At 38.1% G+C, this 15,005-nt stretch overlaps 1 protein-coding gene across 9 annotated transcripts in view; it reads left to right on the top strand.

Annotated features, from left to right (window-relative positions):
• Positions 1–15,005, top strand: part of NFIA (nuclear factor I A) — a 450,646-nt gene that overhangs the window by 302,505 nt on the left and 133,136 nt on the right. For all 9 annotated transcript variants that reach the window (XM_074961629.1, XM_074961628.1, XM_074961625.1 and 6 more), the window contains exon 3: positions 8,244–8,309. In XM_074961629.1, the coding sequence (XP_074817730.1) occupies positions 8,244–8,309 (66 nt within the window). The remainder of the gene's footprint in view (positions 1–8,243; positions 8,310–15,005) is intronic.

Below are 15,005 nucleotides of genomic sequence, written 5' to 3'. Positions count from 1 at the left end.
CTGATTTTTTTTATTTCCCAAGATTGTAGAGACTCAGAAATCCAACTTTGCTCAGATGTTTTCCCCATTACAAATATTTTTCTCCAAACCTATGTAAAAAAGGCATATAAGACAAATAATGGTCCATATCTAGGAAATGCCAAGTATATTTTTAAATGCAGCCAAAAATACTGCAAAATTAAATATTTTACATCATAAAAGCTCACTTTTCTTGTCGGGCTGGATTACTTAGGGAATATGGATTTTTTTCACCTCTAAATCATCAATTCAAATATGACCCATGTCAGTAGTTACCAAATTAATTACAAGGTGATGGCTTTTTGGAGGCCTGTACGAAATGAATTTGTGGTCTCAGTCCAGTTCTTGTAGACAGGGGTCCACGTAATAGAGGGCCTGATCCAAACCCAGTGAAATCAATGGGAATCTACTGACTTTGGATCAGGCTTATGAAGATATATGGACAGGTTCTTCTCAGATCTCTAGCACTTCAATGCACGTTTTTGGGAGATATGTACAACTCTCTCCACAATATACTGTTAGGCCTAAAATTCCAAATTATCTTCCAAATATCATGGCCAGAAATTTATTTGTTACCCATGGAATTTACTTGACTCTTCCATTTCACTTTTTTTCCTAAAGTCTATTGAATAAATAGTACCATCACTTCCTTCTCCATACAGCAGATCAATGTATTATTGGGGTGATTGTTTACTTCAGGGTTAATTTCTGCCTCTTGGGAAATGACTGGTGAGTGTCTGACAATAGTCCTGACACTGATGTGGGACGCCAATCAAATGGTTTCCTGGATGGAGTATGAGCTCCCCTTGGTTTTTAAGGACTGGTTAGGAGCTGACATTTGCAAAAAATTGTTTCCAGCTTGCCCCATGGCTGACGGGGAGTTCCAGAGCTGTGGAATGACAAAAAGCAAAGGGGCCCCCTCTGTAGGGCCTTACCTTACTTTTAGACAGTTGTCATTATCTTTGTCTAAAGGTCATGGCTAAATTGAATAAAAGGAAAGCTGTGTGTTCCTGTCGATGCACAAAGGCAGTATTGACTTTCCTAATCCAGTTTGCTGAGGGGTGAGAGAATTAAATTAGATATCTAAGCACAGAAATTGAGAGCCTTTGAAAACAAAGATAAGGAGACAGGCTGTATTTTCCCTTTCCTGGGAGCACTGGGCTCAAGATTTTGCAGGTGTGTCATCTGATCCATGGCTTGCATCGATCAAAACTGTGCCAATGCATATTTAATTAGCAAGGGGACTCTGGGTGCATTATGGCCATCATCCCTATATTGAATGGACTGTCAGACTTTCTGAATGCTTCCCCACCCCCAGCCCTGCTTCGTTGTTTGGGGAGCTTCTGCATTTTGTCTGAGCAGCTAAAAGTTTCTTTGTTTTTAGCTGCTGATGCATACAGCACCACTGAGGAGAATACAAACAAGTAAAGTCCTAAAGTGTTTATTTTGTCTAGGAAAAAGGGCTTTGGGTTAGGGTAACGGATTTTTGTGTCTCTTGGAATTAAAAAAACAAACAGTTGCATGGTATTTACTTTAAGAATATTTTATTATAACATGTAAAATGTATGCTATGGGATTCCCTAAGGAACCCTTTGATGACAATTTGAATTAAGTCAAAATTAATGTTTGCTGCTGCAGAGAAATACATAGAAAATGTTCCAGAAATAAATCAATAAGCAGGAATCAAAAAGGCTGTAAACTGTTTTAAAAACAAACAGTTAGACGTGAATCAAATGCTTGTTTGTAATATCAACCAACAAATACGGGAATACACAGTTTTCCCACATTCTAGGGCTATCGCATGATACCAGTAAATCATTCATGGATAGACTCATGAAAACAAACAAAGTTGATTTAAAATGAAAACCATTTTGTTACAGCTTTGGAGTATTATTATCATTATAGTCAAGTTATTATACATATTGCTCCCATTTCTTATGACTAAGGAAGTAATGAGGAGTTTTTGCCTCAGACGAGTTAGCTCTGGAGTTTCTGGGATCTCTGCTTCCATCTACCTTGTTACAAAGCCTGATTATTCAGACAAAGTGTTGCTTGATAAACAGATGTAATACACAAAGTCTGCTTAGAATAAAGAGCAACAGACTGTGGGCACATGTTTTGGTCTTATTCAAACTCATCAGCATAGTCTAGCTAGCTGTTTTGTCGCTAGTCTACTTACAGGGTAGCTTAGTAACGTCTTACTGGTGAAGTAATAAGGAGTTTTTTGCCACAAAAGTTTTGTGGCAAGGGCTCATGGGAAAATCATTTGCATACATCTTGTTACAAAGGCTGACTACTTCCTGGCTTAGACAAAGTGTTGCCTGATAAACAGACTTAACACACAAATGTCTGTCTGGAATAAACAGCAGCAAGCTTTGATTTACATTTCCATTATCAAAGATAATCTCTTTCCCAGTGTATAGGAATTAAGAGTCCTCTCCTTATAAAAACCAGACTGGCATTGCTGTGATTTTACCACTGCAGAACCCTTGTGCATGAGTTGAAAGGACATAACATACTGTATATGGGGTGCATAAAATAAGAACTAGAAGGCTAGTATGGATATATACATGTGTGAGGCAGACGTGTATGATAAGGACACATGGGCACTTGGAACACCTTATAAAATAGTTGACTTGAAGGTGATGGCTAGAGTTTAAATGTAGATCAGTGTCTTATTTAAAATAAATAATAGTACACACCCCTATAACTATAAATAGGCATGGCAGAATTTGATTTTTATTTTTTTATAATTTCAGTGGAACAGTGTTTACTTTTAAGCATTTTTTAAATGTTTATCCATTCAAATTTTCACAGTTGCACAAAATGATGGGTTTTAAGCTTTTTTTTCCTCAGTTTTTATTTATCCAAATTTTCACTGTGGTGGGAAGTTGTCAAACAATAGAAGGGTCAGAAAATAATTATTTGATGACGGTACACATTTAGATTGAAAAACTAAAGCCTTATAAACTTAAAACACAACTTGTCAACACCACGTGTCGAAATATACAAAATAAATATTCTGCAATGAAACTCTAATGAATTTTCAAGCAGCATTTTTCTTACTTTGCTGATCTGCAAATTTTTCATTATTGTTGGTGGAAATATTTTTTCGTCAGTTTGTGTGTGTGTTAGGTGAAATTGACATTTACCAACATTTGCTGAAAAATCTGATCCTTCCAGATCTATCTATAAATAACAATTATAGTAAATTTAGTAAAAGTAAGTATAAAAAGTCTCAATACCTGTTCTGGTTTCTGCTTGTAAATCACTGATCCCTTAAACTCAGCATGCATGTTTGTGTATAAAGGGATATGATTTAGATTTTTTTACATATATAAATCTTTGGTGGAATCTGTACCCCAAATTATAGATGAAAAATGTATTGTACAAACACAACCCAGCCGTATAAATATTTAATTACAAATAAGACTCTGAAACGTGAATAAAGTGTCAGTTTATTATACAATATTTTCCCCATAAAACATTAAATGAATGGAAAATTTAACTTTGCACTTTTCTAGTGCTTGTGAAAGGTGTGGACTGGCAGTACTGAAGAAAGGAGCTCTCTGTTTATTTATCCACAGAACAGGGTCAGCATGGGCAGTGTTAATACAGTCTCCTTGATCGATCCCTACCAACGTGCTTTTCCTCTATCTTGAAGGGACCACCTCTCCCAGTAAGAGGGTAGATACATTTCCATGCCCATTCACACACTGGCTTCTCTGATGAAACCGCTAACAAGGGTTCAGTTGTGATATGGACACTAGTTTGGTAGGAATTAACCTGACACCCACTAATTCATTTAACATAAAACACCAGATAGCCAAGATAGGTCGCTTAAGGTCACTACCACTTTGGCCTAGATTCAAACAGGAAACGTTGAGAGGAAGAACATTGCATGTCCTGAATGAATGTTAGAGGAGATTTTCTGTTTACCATAGAGTACCTCTCCAAGAAAATGTCCTGCCTCTCCAAGGTAGCATAATTATAAGTAGTGTAGTAGTGGTAAGTGGGTAAGTGTATTTTTGATGATCAAACTGCACAAGCAGTTGGTAAAACTATGGTCATTTTCTGTGAGGAAGTAGGATACCTCTGTGCCTCTGTTTCAGGTCTGTTTCTTCCTTGTCTTCAAGTAAGGACTGCAGTGTTAGTCTGTTGATGTTGCTACCACCCAGAACCCAGAGTTTTCAGTGGACCTTTCATATTTCTGTTTTATCGTTGTCAAAAAATGGATCACTTCTGTTCAGTGACACACAGCACCACGAGCTCTTTTTCTACTCTGTAGTGAATCTGTGGTCACATGCATACAAGGCACCACAATTGACAGTGGGAATGAAACCCAGGACCATCAGCGTCAGAAAGCACAAATCCTTCCTGCTTGAGGTAAAGGACCATGCCTGTCCACAGTTTGAGGTCAAGTTCAAGATCAGACTCAGCTCTTCCATATAACGCCCACTGTTGCATTGGGGTAGCACGTTTTTAAGGGCCTGATCCTAAGAGGCACAGAAAATACAGGCACAATATCAGAGGCTGCTTCAGAAAATCTGGCCCATTTTGTCTTTTTTCACCCCCACTAATAGTTGGCTCGTGGAGATACAGAATAATATAGCTTCAAAATTCCTTTTATTCTGTTTCCCTACAATGGTTATTGATATCAGCCCCATTTGAGCCCCAATAGTCCAGTAACCCGAGTACACTCTCATGCATGCTAACTCTAGCTGCTTACGGGTTAAAATTCTACCGGTGGGCTTTTTTTAAACTAAAAAATGCTGTGCTATTCAAGGTTAAGCTTCCTTAAACATAAAACTAAACTCCTGGATTTAAAAAAAATCAGGAATCTTAATAGTGCTTCCTCACTATGATGTTTCCAACTCCATCTGAAATCATTTAAATACACCTCTTAATAACATGCACTTTATTGTAATATACAGATTCTTTGGCTTCCTACCAGCCCTAGTTTCAGGCACCAATGAAACTCGTTGCCGCAGGGGGCCCTGGATTCAAGAGGGGCTCCCATCTACTGTATATTTTGTTTTGTATGTTTTTCAATGGCTCTAATTATTGCAGGTGGTAGAATTTAACTGGCAATGTCGTTGCTAAAGAAAATAGGCATGAAGTGTATATAGTGTATTGTGTGAAGCAGCTATCAAATACACAGAGAAGAGAATATCAAATGCATTGTTAAACTGCTTTATAATCAGTGATTTTATTGATTTCATGCAAATACTTATAAAACAATCTTTCATTTATATCTAATATGTGTGGACAAAAATTAATTTATTTCTCTAGTCACCTGTTTGGCTAACTGACTCAGCAGGACTGACATCCCACCCACAATATCAGAACCCACAAAACATGAAACATTCAGAAAGCTGGGGGTTTAAAGTTTCCTAAATCAAAATGAAAAATAGTGCGAGCTATTGCCAACTCAGGAAAAAGTGAGGTGGGCTGTGAACAAAAACTATGTAGTCCTCGACAAGGTTATAAAATACAATGGCACTGAATTTTGCCAATCCTTTAATTGTGTGGTGGCACATTTATATGTGCCAGATCATCTGCAGCATCTGAATAAAACCAGGGAAACAAAATTCTGCATAGAAACATTTTGGCTATGTGCCTTCTTCAGTGTTCTTATCAGGGGTTTCCATGAGACGGTACCTTGCATGACAATTCTGAGCAGACTTTTGCCCAGTTAGTATTTTTGGGAGCCTCAGATGATCTGTGTCATCGTATTTTTAAAAACACATTTTACTGCATTTTATTTTCCTTCACCCATTTGCAAACATTATAGTTTTTTGGGGTATTATTTACATGAGGAGAGGATTTGTAGCTAGATGTGAAAAAAAAAGTCAAGACTCAATATGCTAACAAATGTTCTGGGCTCAATGTCTGTCTTGCCACTAGTTCTAGTGTCTGGAGAGCGGCGCTAAACATATACAAAAATGCATTCTTTGTATCTCAGAATCTAGAGAGAAAGTCTGAGTTTCTGTGCCAAATACAGGATATGGAGCATCGATGAAGAGCGAAGGTGCCACACTGGGTATCAGAAGTGTGCCAGCTCGTAGCTTGGCATCCTTGCATGTACCAGTGATCGGCCATTCCCGCTGCTGTCTAAATGACTTTTAAAATATTTTTTTAGTTATTCATCTTATTTCCATATTTCTTCACTGTCTGTTTTTTAAAAATAAATATTTTTACTACATTTTAACATTATTTTAGTTGTAAAGGTCAAACAGTGATTGAACAACGGCTTGGTGGGGAAAAAAGAAACATAATGCATGTCATATGAAATGAAATATGTTGAATTAGTCCTCAAATGTTGACTGAATTTTTGACCTTTGTGGTACTAAGAACATTAAACTTCTGTCAAAATATGGTGTCCAGAATATGGCAATGTTGAGGATGGGCTTATATGGACTATCTGCTATCCAGGATCTGCGTTTAGGGTGCATAAGGTAATGCTAACCCACAAAGCTGATATTTAAAATAAAATGTTAGCGGCAAAGTTTAAATTTAAAATCTTTGCCAAACTTCCTTTATGAAATGATTAAAGTAATGCATTTAGAAGCTGGAGGAGAAGATAGTTCTTAGAGGTAGATAGTAATGTTGTGGGATATCACATTGTCAGGTTTTTTAGCTGAACTACACATTGATTTGAACTACAGATATCTACCCTGGAGCTATCTTTACTAAACATTTTTAATGTTTATATTACAAACTTTATGAAAATTATGTTGCTCACACCTTTTATTAGATGTAATGTTTAACTTATACGGAATTGTCCTTTAAGCTTTTTCATGATAGTTAACGGATACAGTCAGCAGGTAATTTTTTTTTAAATATTTAAAATCGGCATTTTCTATATAGTACTCAGTAGTAATTAAAATCTTCATTTGCTTAAAAGCAAGGGGCCTTTTTAAAGCAATAAATTAGCATTGCTTGATCCCAGGTCTTTAGTAGTGCTGCTTCTTTCAGTGCTATTAATACCTCAAAGAAAAAGAAGGGGTGGTGTTATCACTCTATTGCAATAGAAGTAAGATTTTCAATTTAATCACAGTTAAGTGTCATGACCTTTTGATCTTGCATTGACTTCTTACTGAAATGTAGTCCAATTTCAGACAGCTAATTCTAAACCTTGCACAGTCAAGGTGAAGTGAGGAAATAGGTTTATCACAAATGTAGATTTTTTTTTAGTACAGTAACAATGGTTTCATTCCTTAAGTATGTTTTGAGTTAAAACTTTTTTTTAACGTTTAAATTTATCCCAAATTGTTCTTTTACCCCAAACTGATAAAGTGTGATTTTTTTTAACTCTGTAATGTTTCTGTTGGTCTTAAGAAAACCTAGTTAAGAGGTTGAGTTTTTCTTTAGAAAATTTTTTTTTACACATATAAAGCATTTTTTTCCAATTTGAAGAGCAGACAGTTAAAAATAATTATGAAACAAAAATCTTGTTTATCCAAAGCTTCTGCTAAAAATCATTATTTTTAAACTAAAAACAGCTTTTTAGTACAAAAGAAAATGAATGAAGATTAACAAACCTACATCAACAGAAATGATCTCATTTTATTGTTTCAGGCAAATATATTAGTAGGTTAGTTGGAGAATTTTAACTAGGAACCTGTAGAACTCATTATTGGTGCATGTTCTGAAGCCGTTGGTTCAGCATCTGATCTCACTTTACACCACTGTAAATGGGGAGTCATGCCATTTATTTCAGTGTGCTACACCACGTACCCACAGTGAAAGCATGATGAGAATCAGGTCTTCTATCTGTATTGTGAATTTCTTGTTGCTGTAACATATAGACAGTAATCAGAACATGTTGGTTAACATTACTTTTATAGTTAGTTACTGTTATATGCCAGTTTAAAAATATGTTTTGACTTTGGATTAAGTCTCAGGTTTGCATGCAACATCCAAAATGCATTATAAAAAAATGTAGAAAAGCAGTTTAAATCAGGCTTCCTCTAAAGAGAAGATTTCTCTAAGCCTAATTTATGTTAATGCACAGACTGAACACCCCATGCAATGCTGTAAACAAGATACAGTTTCTTCCTAGCATAAATACGACCAGGGCACTGGCCTCCTAGCATTGTAATGTCCTAGTGCAACATTCCTGTCCTTAGCTTGTACTTTCAACCTTTTAAGGAAGTCTGGCGCCTGTGATCTACTTTCCACAGCAGACCCTGTAATTTTTGGCTGTATTTTATGTTTTTCAGATTCAAGTCAATCTGAAAGTCCCAGCCAGCCAAGTGAAGCTGATATTAAGGACCAGCCAGAAAATGGTAAGTTCTTACCTGCTGCTACTTTGGAATATTACAGTAGACCATGTTTACAAGGATTTTCATTTTCAAGCAATAAGTGCATATGTGTAGTATAAAAAGACTCAGTCTTTGAACAATTGACTAGAGATCTCTGAAAATGAATGGTGCATCTTCTTCCTAGTTAAATGCCACGGTTTCACAAAATTAGAGTAGCATTTGTCTCTACAATCCAGGAGGGAGATCTTTATTCCATTAAAAATTGTTTTAATTAGGGGGATGCTGTAATAGAGGCCGCTGCATGCAGCACTGGGGCTTATTTCACTATAACAGAGGCTTTCAATCCATGGGTCATGAGTCATGACCCCCTAGGGGGTGCCTACAGCCTTACTTTCATTTTTATCTGTGTGCTTTTAACGTTGTTTTGTTTATTGATGTTTTCATGATAACGGAACACTCTGAAGTGCCTGACTCGCAGTATCTGTCCAGCTCATCATTTTAGATTGCAGGATTTCAAATTGTCCTGCAAAACAAAACAGTCACTTTGAAGTACTCTAATTTTTCTGCAACCACTTCTCTATACCCCCCTCACCCAAAAGTACACACAATAAAACTGACAGGAAGCTCTGTTGAAGCATTGACCCTCTCGAAGCAGGACTGGAAATCTATGATCACAGCAGCCACTCAAACTATTAACCACTTCTTGAGTGACAAAAGTTTTTTCAGAGCTGTCTATATTTTCATTGGCATGATTCTGTGAAGGTGGTAGTATTACATGGAGAGAAAAGATGCAGTAAGACTCAAATCTTAATTTGCTTCTTCTTTTTCTACTTTTATTTCTAAAACTTGTTTCTGAAGACAGCTATTCGACCTTGTTAGAAAGCAGCCACATGGCCGTGAATTTTAAGAATACTGCAGTGAGACTGCTGCATTGTTTTAATAGGGAGTCGTAAGCACAGAAGTCCCATTGAGAAAGGCTAAGCCAAAAGGTTACCTCTGTGAGCAGGTACTAGTATTCTCTGAGGTAGGACAGTTTCTAAGTAGAAGTAATGGCTGTGTGGAATTGAACCCATGGAAGGGACATCACGGCTGGCTTCCATTGTAAAAGGGCCCAGAGAAGCGTTTGCTGTCAGTAATTGAGCTAGGGGATTGTATGTGAAAAGATAGATGAAGTTACAAAGGGAGGAACTTGAGGTAAAAACAATACCCTTCTTTTCCCACCACCCCACAAAAAACCTAAAAAACAACAGCCCAGCATCTCTTATGGCCTCCTTGGCAATTGAAATTCTGTATCTTCTGTTACTACAGATAATTATTTTCATTAGTGCTTGGAATCAAGAAATGGTGACATCCAACATTGGAGATAATTGAAACTGAGACAATCCCTGGTTATTCTGAATTTTTTTCTGATGTTTTTAAAAATTGAACTTATAATTATTAGTAGTAAGTGTTTATATTGTAGTAGCACCCAGAGGCCCCAGTTGAGAGTGGGGCCCCATTGTGCTGGACGCTATCCAAACACAGAAAAGAGGCTTGTAATGTCTGCCCTGTAGGGCTTACAATCTAAAGCCCCTTCCACACTTATGGGGGCATTAAAAATCTATCTCATATAGGATTTTTATCCATACAAGATAGAATTCTCATATCCCTTTAACAAATCCACCAGATTGATTTTTGATTTGGTGTGCTTTTATTGCTGCCTCTCTTCTTTATGGTACATCACTGTTTTCTTTAATGTTTTGAATGTTTATACTGAATACTTGACTAGTAAATAAACAAGTCACAAATAGGGATGAGTCAAAAATGGTGGTGCTTAGATCTGGATTCCATTTGGATTAGACTTTAAAGTTACAGTTGAGTGTTCGAGTTCAAAGCAGAATCAGGGCTAGTGTTTATATTCAATAATATCAAAATCTTAAGAGCTTTTCTCAGGAAATTTCAGCATCACACTCTAGAAATCTCATCATGTCAGGTGATTTGGTGAGATGTCTGGCATTCTGGGTCACTATTTCTCTCTCTCCGAAATTTGAAAGGTTTCAGATTTGAGGGCCTTTATTCTGCTCATCTCTAGCCACAACGTCTGAAAACATTTTTCTGACTATTGAATGACGGTGTCTAGCTTCTCTTATCAGTGCTGTTTTAGAACAATTATAATTTATTGCAAAAGGATTGCCAGGTTTGGAGATGAATTGGCTAAACTGTGAAATCTGTTCTGCCAGTTCTGAATTTTTTTTTTAATATGTTGCCTCTGTTTATTATGTCACATTTTAATTTAGGCTTTGCTAGGCACCCCGAATCATTCTGACTCTGATGTTCTATTGTTATTATTTTGTGTCTGGTTGACATTCTTTTGCAGCTTCTCAACAACTGTTCTCCTTACTGTGCAGTGCTCAGTCTTAAGGAAGCACATTTCACAACTGCCACCCCAAAAAGCCGCAATGATAGTGAATAATATAAAATGTGTCAAACCCCAGTAAAACTAGAAATATCAGTTCTGGAGTCTTAATGCTTCTTGTAAAACAAACATTAATGAATTATTGGAATGTCACTGGTGACTTGTCAATAGTACTTTTTTCCTTAATAAATAATCAGGAAAATTATTCTTACTCAGTTTTAGTAATGGGTATTTTCCCCCACTATATCAGAATCCTGGTATCTGATTAGTTGCAGTTTGCAGTGTCTGTGTGGGAGCGTCCCTAGACTAGCACATGCTGTTGGGTCTAAAAGGCCCGATCCCTCCAAGTTGATGTTGAGCTCATTCTCAGTGCACACACAGTCCACAGCTTGCGGTGTACCAGACCCAGCATGGACATCAACATAGCTCTGCAGTTCTGATCTGCTGAATGCCAGGATGAAAGCCAAACTGCAGGCTTTAGAAAATGAAAAACTGCACACACAAAAGTACACACGAATATCATATTCACTGTGTTGTTCTACACTTGCCATAGACCATTACCATGGACCCTGATCCAAATACCTCTGGAGTCAAGGGGAGTCTCACCACTGATTTTAGTAGCAGTTGGATTGTGCCCACAGAGAGGGAAATTTCTTAAAAATCAAAGAAAATAGCAGTGGGATAATTCTGCTCCCACTGAAGTCAACAGCCAAGCAACCAGATTGAGGACAGATTTTGGATCATATTGCATGCATTTCTGTAAGGAGTCTACAAGTGTATCAATTAAGAGTACTACCCCTCACATGCACACATTCCTTCATTTAAAAAAATAAATCTTTAAAAGCCTTCTGAGGGTTGCACAGTCCCTCTGCTTGCCTGTTAATATCCTTTCTGTTCTACTCCATAAATTCTAAAGTTATTTATTATACATATATATATTGCATAGCTTGAATAATGTAGGTTCACAAGGGTCAGCTATATAGCCCTGAAAAACAAGGTCTTCTACAGTAAGTTTAAATTCATTGTTTAAAATTCTGTAAGTTACTTTAGGAAGAATCATCCATTTAAGTTTCACTAAACTAAAGCTAATGCAAATAATTACTCTTGTATTTAGAGCCATCCATTTTCTCCAGTGGGTTTCATGGTTGCTATCACTCAGACAGAGCCAGCAGATAGAAAAAAAATTTGTGCCAACTGCTCCCAACATGGCCCTTGCCACTCATTTCTTTTCTTTAGCCTTTGCTAAGACACAGCTTCAGGCAGCTGCTTACCCTGTTAGCCCTACTACAACTAACAGAATCACAAAGAAAGAAACTTTTTTCAAGAGATCCAGCAAAGAGGTGAACAAGTGTATTGTAGCCATCACAGGACCCTCTTCCTGGTCTTCACTGGAAATCCCCAGATTAAATCCTAACCAGATAAAGAGGGAAATTGAGGGCTTAAAATGGAGAGAAGGGAAAATCATGTGGCTCATCTTCAGATGGGTAAAAGGCAAAGCATATGAAGGAGAGCAGAAAAAAACATCAAGAGTCTCCCAACACCAAATTTAGTCCTTGGCTCCCTCCGGTTTGTATCCAGAGCTGGTTGATCTCTTCATCCAAGGCATATATCGCAGCCTGACTAGTTGGAGCAGAAAGAAATCTCTCCAGTGTTAAACGTACTCTGCACTCATCAATAAAGAAAAGTGATGGGTGTAGAGTCTGTTCAGTAGGAAACTCGAACAGTGGATTGACTTCTTCTGACCACGTCCTTCCACTGCCTTTGGAAAAGGAGGTTGGAATAGCTCTCAGCAGCAAGGTACTCGTGAAGAGACTGGACTTGTTAAAGAGGAAAACAGTTTATTCTTCTAGTAGTGTCCCTGTGGTTGCTCCACGGTAGGTGTGTGGGCGTCCCTGCGCTGCTGGTCAGAGAACTTTGGTAGCAGTGTCTGTTGGGGCCACAACATGCACTGTCACTCTTCTTGTGCTGGGCCATGAGGCAAAGCAGCACATGTGGGCTAACCATCCTCAGTTCCTTCTCAACCGCCCCAGCTAGAGACTGAGCCTATAGCTGTCCATTAGCGGATCATTAACTCTCCTTTTCATTTGTTAATTTTTAGCTTTCTTCTAACTTTTAGTTGGCCGTGCCTTTAAAAAAAAAAAAAGGAAGAAAAGAAAAAAAAATCTGGCATCTGATTACCAACATGTGCCGAATAAAACATTGCTCAGACAAAATCCACAGAGGGGAGATTTTTATCTAACAAATAAAATATTTAATGCCCAAATCAAATGTTTTTTCATTCAAACACATTCTTCCTGCTTCGAGCTGCAAGTATCTTCATACCACTGCAGGTAATGAAAGGCATCTTGTTCTTCATAGCATTAAAAAAGACCAAACAATGATGTGAAGCAACTCACCAAACACGTTTTTCAACCCTGCGGTAATTAGACTGAACTTGTAAACATCGCCATTGAAGTAGAGTTGGTCTTGGGTATTAAACATGAAAGAAACGCGTTTTTAAAAAAATACCATGTACCAACTTTTCAGTGCTTAAAACCACAATGGAACAAATTGTGGCCCCTCATAATGTGTGTGGCTGAGGTGGGGGTGGGATGGATGTAGGGAACTCTCTGCACTCCCTTCCCCGAGGAAGGCTGCTCAGGACAGACATAATATGGCTGTAGGTGCAAGGGAGTGCAGAGCTATGTGGAAGGGCTATGACTGGGTGAGGGAAGGGTCTCTGTCTGCAGCAGCCAGGGTTCACTGGCAGGGGGTGCTTGTTGCATCCATAGAGCAGGTATAGGAAGAAGCACTTCACACTGCTTCCTGCATGGCCCTGGGGGCATTATACCTTTCAAAGGCTCTGCATGAGCAGTTTGCCTCAGAAAGCACACAGCTGAGCCCAATGTGTATTGAATTCAGGGAGTACAAGAAGAATAGGAGTTTGTTACTCTCTAGTTTATCTGGATGGGTACAATTTTCAAAAGTGCCTTAGGAACCAAAGGGCTTGTCTTCATGTACAGCGCTAGAGCTGCTGTAGTGCTTTAGTAAAGTCGCTCCTACACCAATGGGGGGAGAGCTTCTCCCATCACTGTAGTTAATTCACCTCCCTGAAAGGCGATAGCTATGCCAGCAGGAGAAGCTCTCCCAACAACATAGCACTGTCTCCATTGGTGTGTGTATGTGTGTGGGGAGTTATGTCAGTATAACTGTGTCACTCCTGGGTGTGGATTTTTCACACCCCTGAGCAATGTGGTTATACTGATTTAGGTCTGTAGTGTAGACCTGGCCTAAGTCCCATTGTTAAAAGTGACATAAGCACTTAGGAGCCTAAGTGTCATTGACATTGAGGTTCTGAGGCACCTATTGGGCTCCTACATCACTTAGACACTCTTGAAAATGTTACCATCTTTCATTTTTAGCTGTTATGTTGTTAGAAGGACCTTACTGTAGCTACAGTATAGTACATGGAAGAAAAGCTTTTTGTTCTTTTTAACTGAGTGAGGTAAGGGTGTTCTTAAAAGCTCTGCCTCTTGATGTCCTTGTTCCAGTATTTCATTTCTTTTTCTCTCCTCTCATGAAAGCTGCAGTAATTTCATTGCTGTGCACGATTATCATCTTTTTTTCCTTTTTGTGTCGTAGAACATAGATCAATATCCCAAAGAGACACTGATGAAAGCAAAAAGCCACTCTTATGGCATTTACATGTTGAACCCAGTCTCATACCACTTTACTCTAATTCAGTTGAACACATGCTGAAATGAAAACTAATACAGTTAAAAAGTGCTTCATGTCAGCCTACTAACATTTGTAAAGCACCTCATTTCCAGGATATACCTGGGGGCTGCAGAGGAAGTTTTTCTTTCAATGATAGTTGCATTTGGCATGATACAATAGAAGCAGCTTTGTTGTTGTTCTTGTTGTTGTTTATAGACTCATTTGGGTTGGATTTGTATGAATATGGAAAGCTGCTTTTCTCTTGCTATAAAGTAGCATTTGAGAAATCATCCCAAGCTCAGAGATCAAACTGAAATTAACTTCTCGTCAGTAAGTACTTCAAAAGAAGCTTAGGACTCACAACAATGAATCTGCTACCTTGGGGGTAAAGTAGAAGATCAATGATAATTTCACCTTGTTGGAACAGACCTGCGTACAGACTCTGGGCCAGATTGTCCACAGACTCACACCCCTTTAAGTCCCATTGGCTTCCCTGGGGTTACACAGGTGACTTTAAGCCAGGTTGTAAACTTATGGCAGAATTTGATCTGTAACGTGGAGATTTGGTGCAGTCATTCAGTGTGCCTTTCTACAGAGTGACTATAGTAGGACATTTCAGTCTAGACGTA

The sequence above is a fragment of the Natator depressus genome, chromosome 8 (assembly GCF_965152275.1).
Source record: "Natator depressus isolate rNatDep1 chromosome 8, rNatDep2.hap1, whole genome shotgun sequence".
Taxonomy (NCBI): Eukaryota; Metazoa; Chordata; order Testudines; family Cheloniidae; genus Natator; species Natator depressus.
The sequence above is the reverse complement of the archived record's forward strand: the minus strand, read 5'-3'. Positions and strand labels throughout refer to the sequence as shown.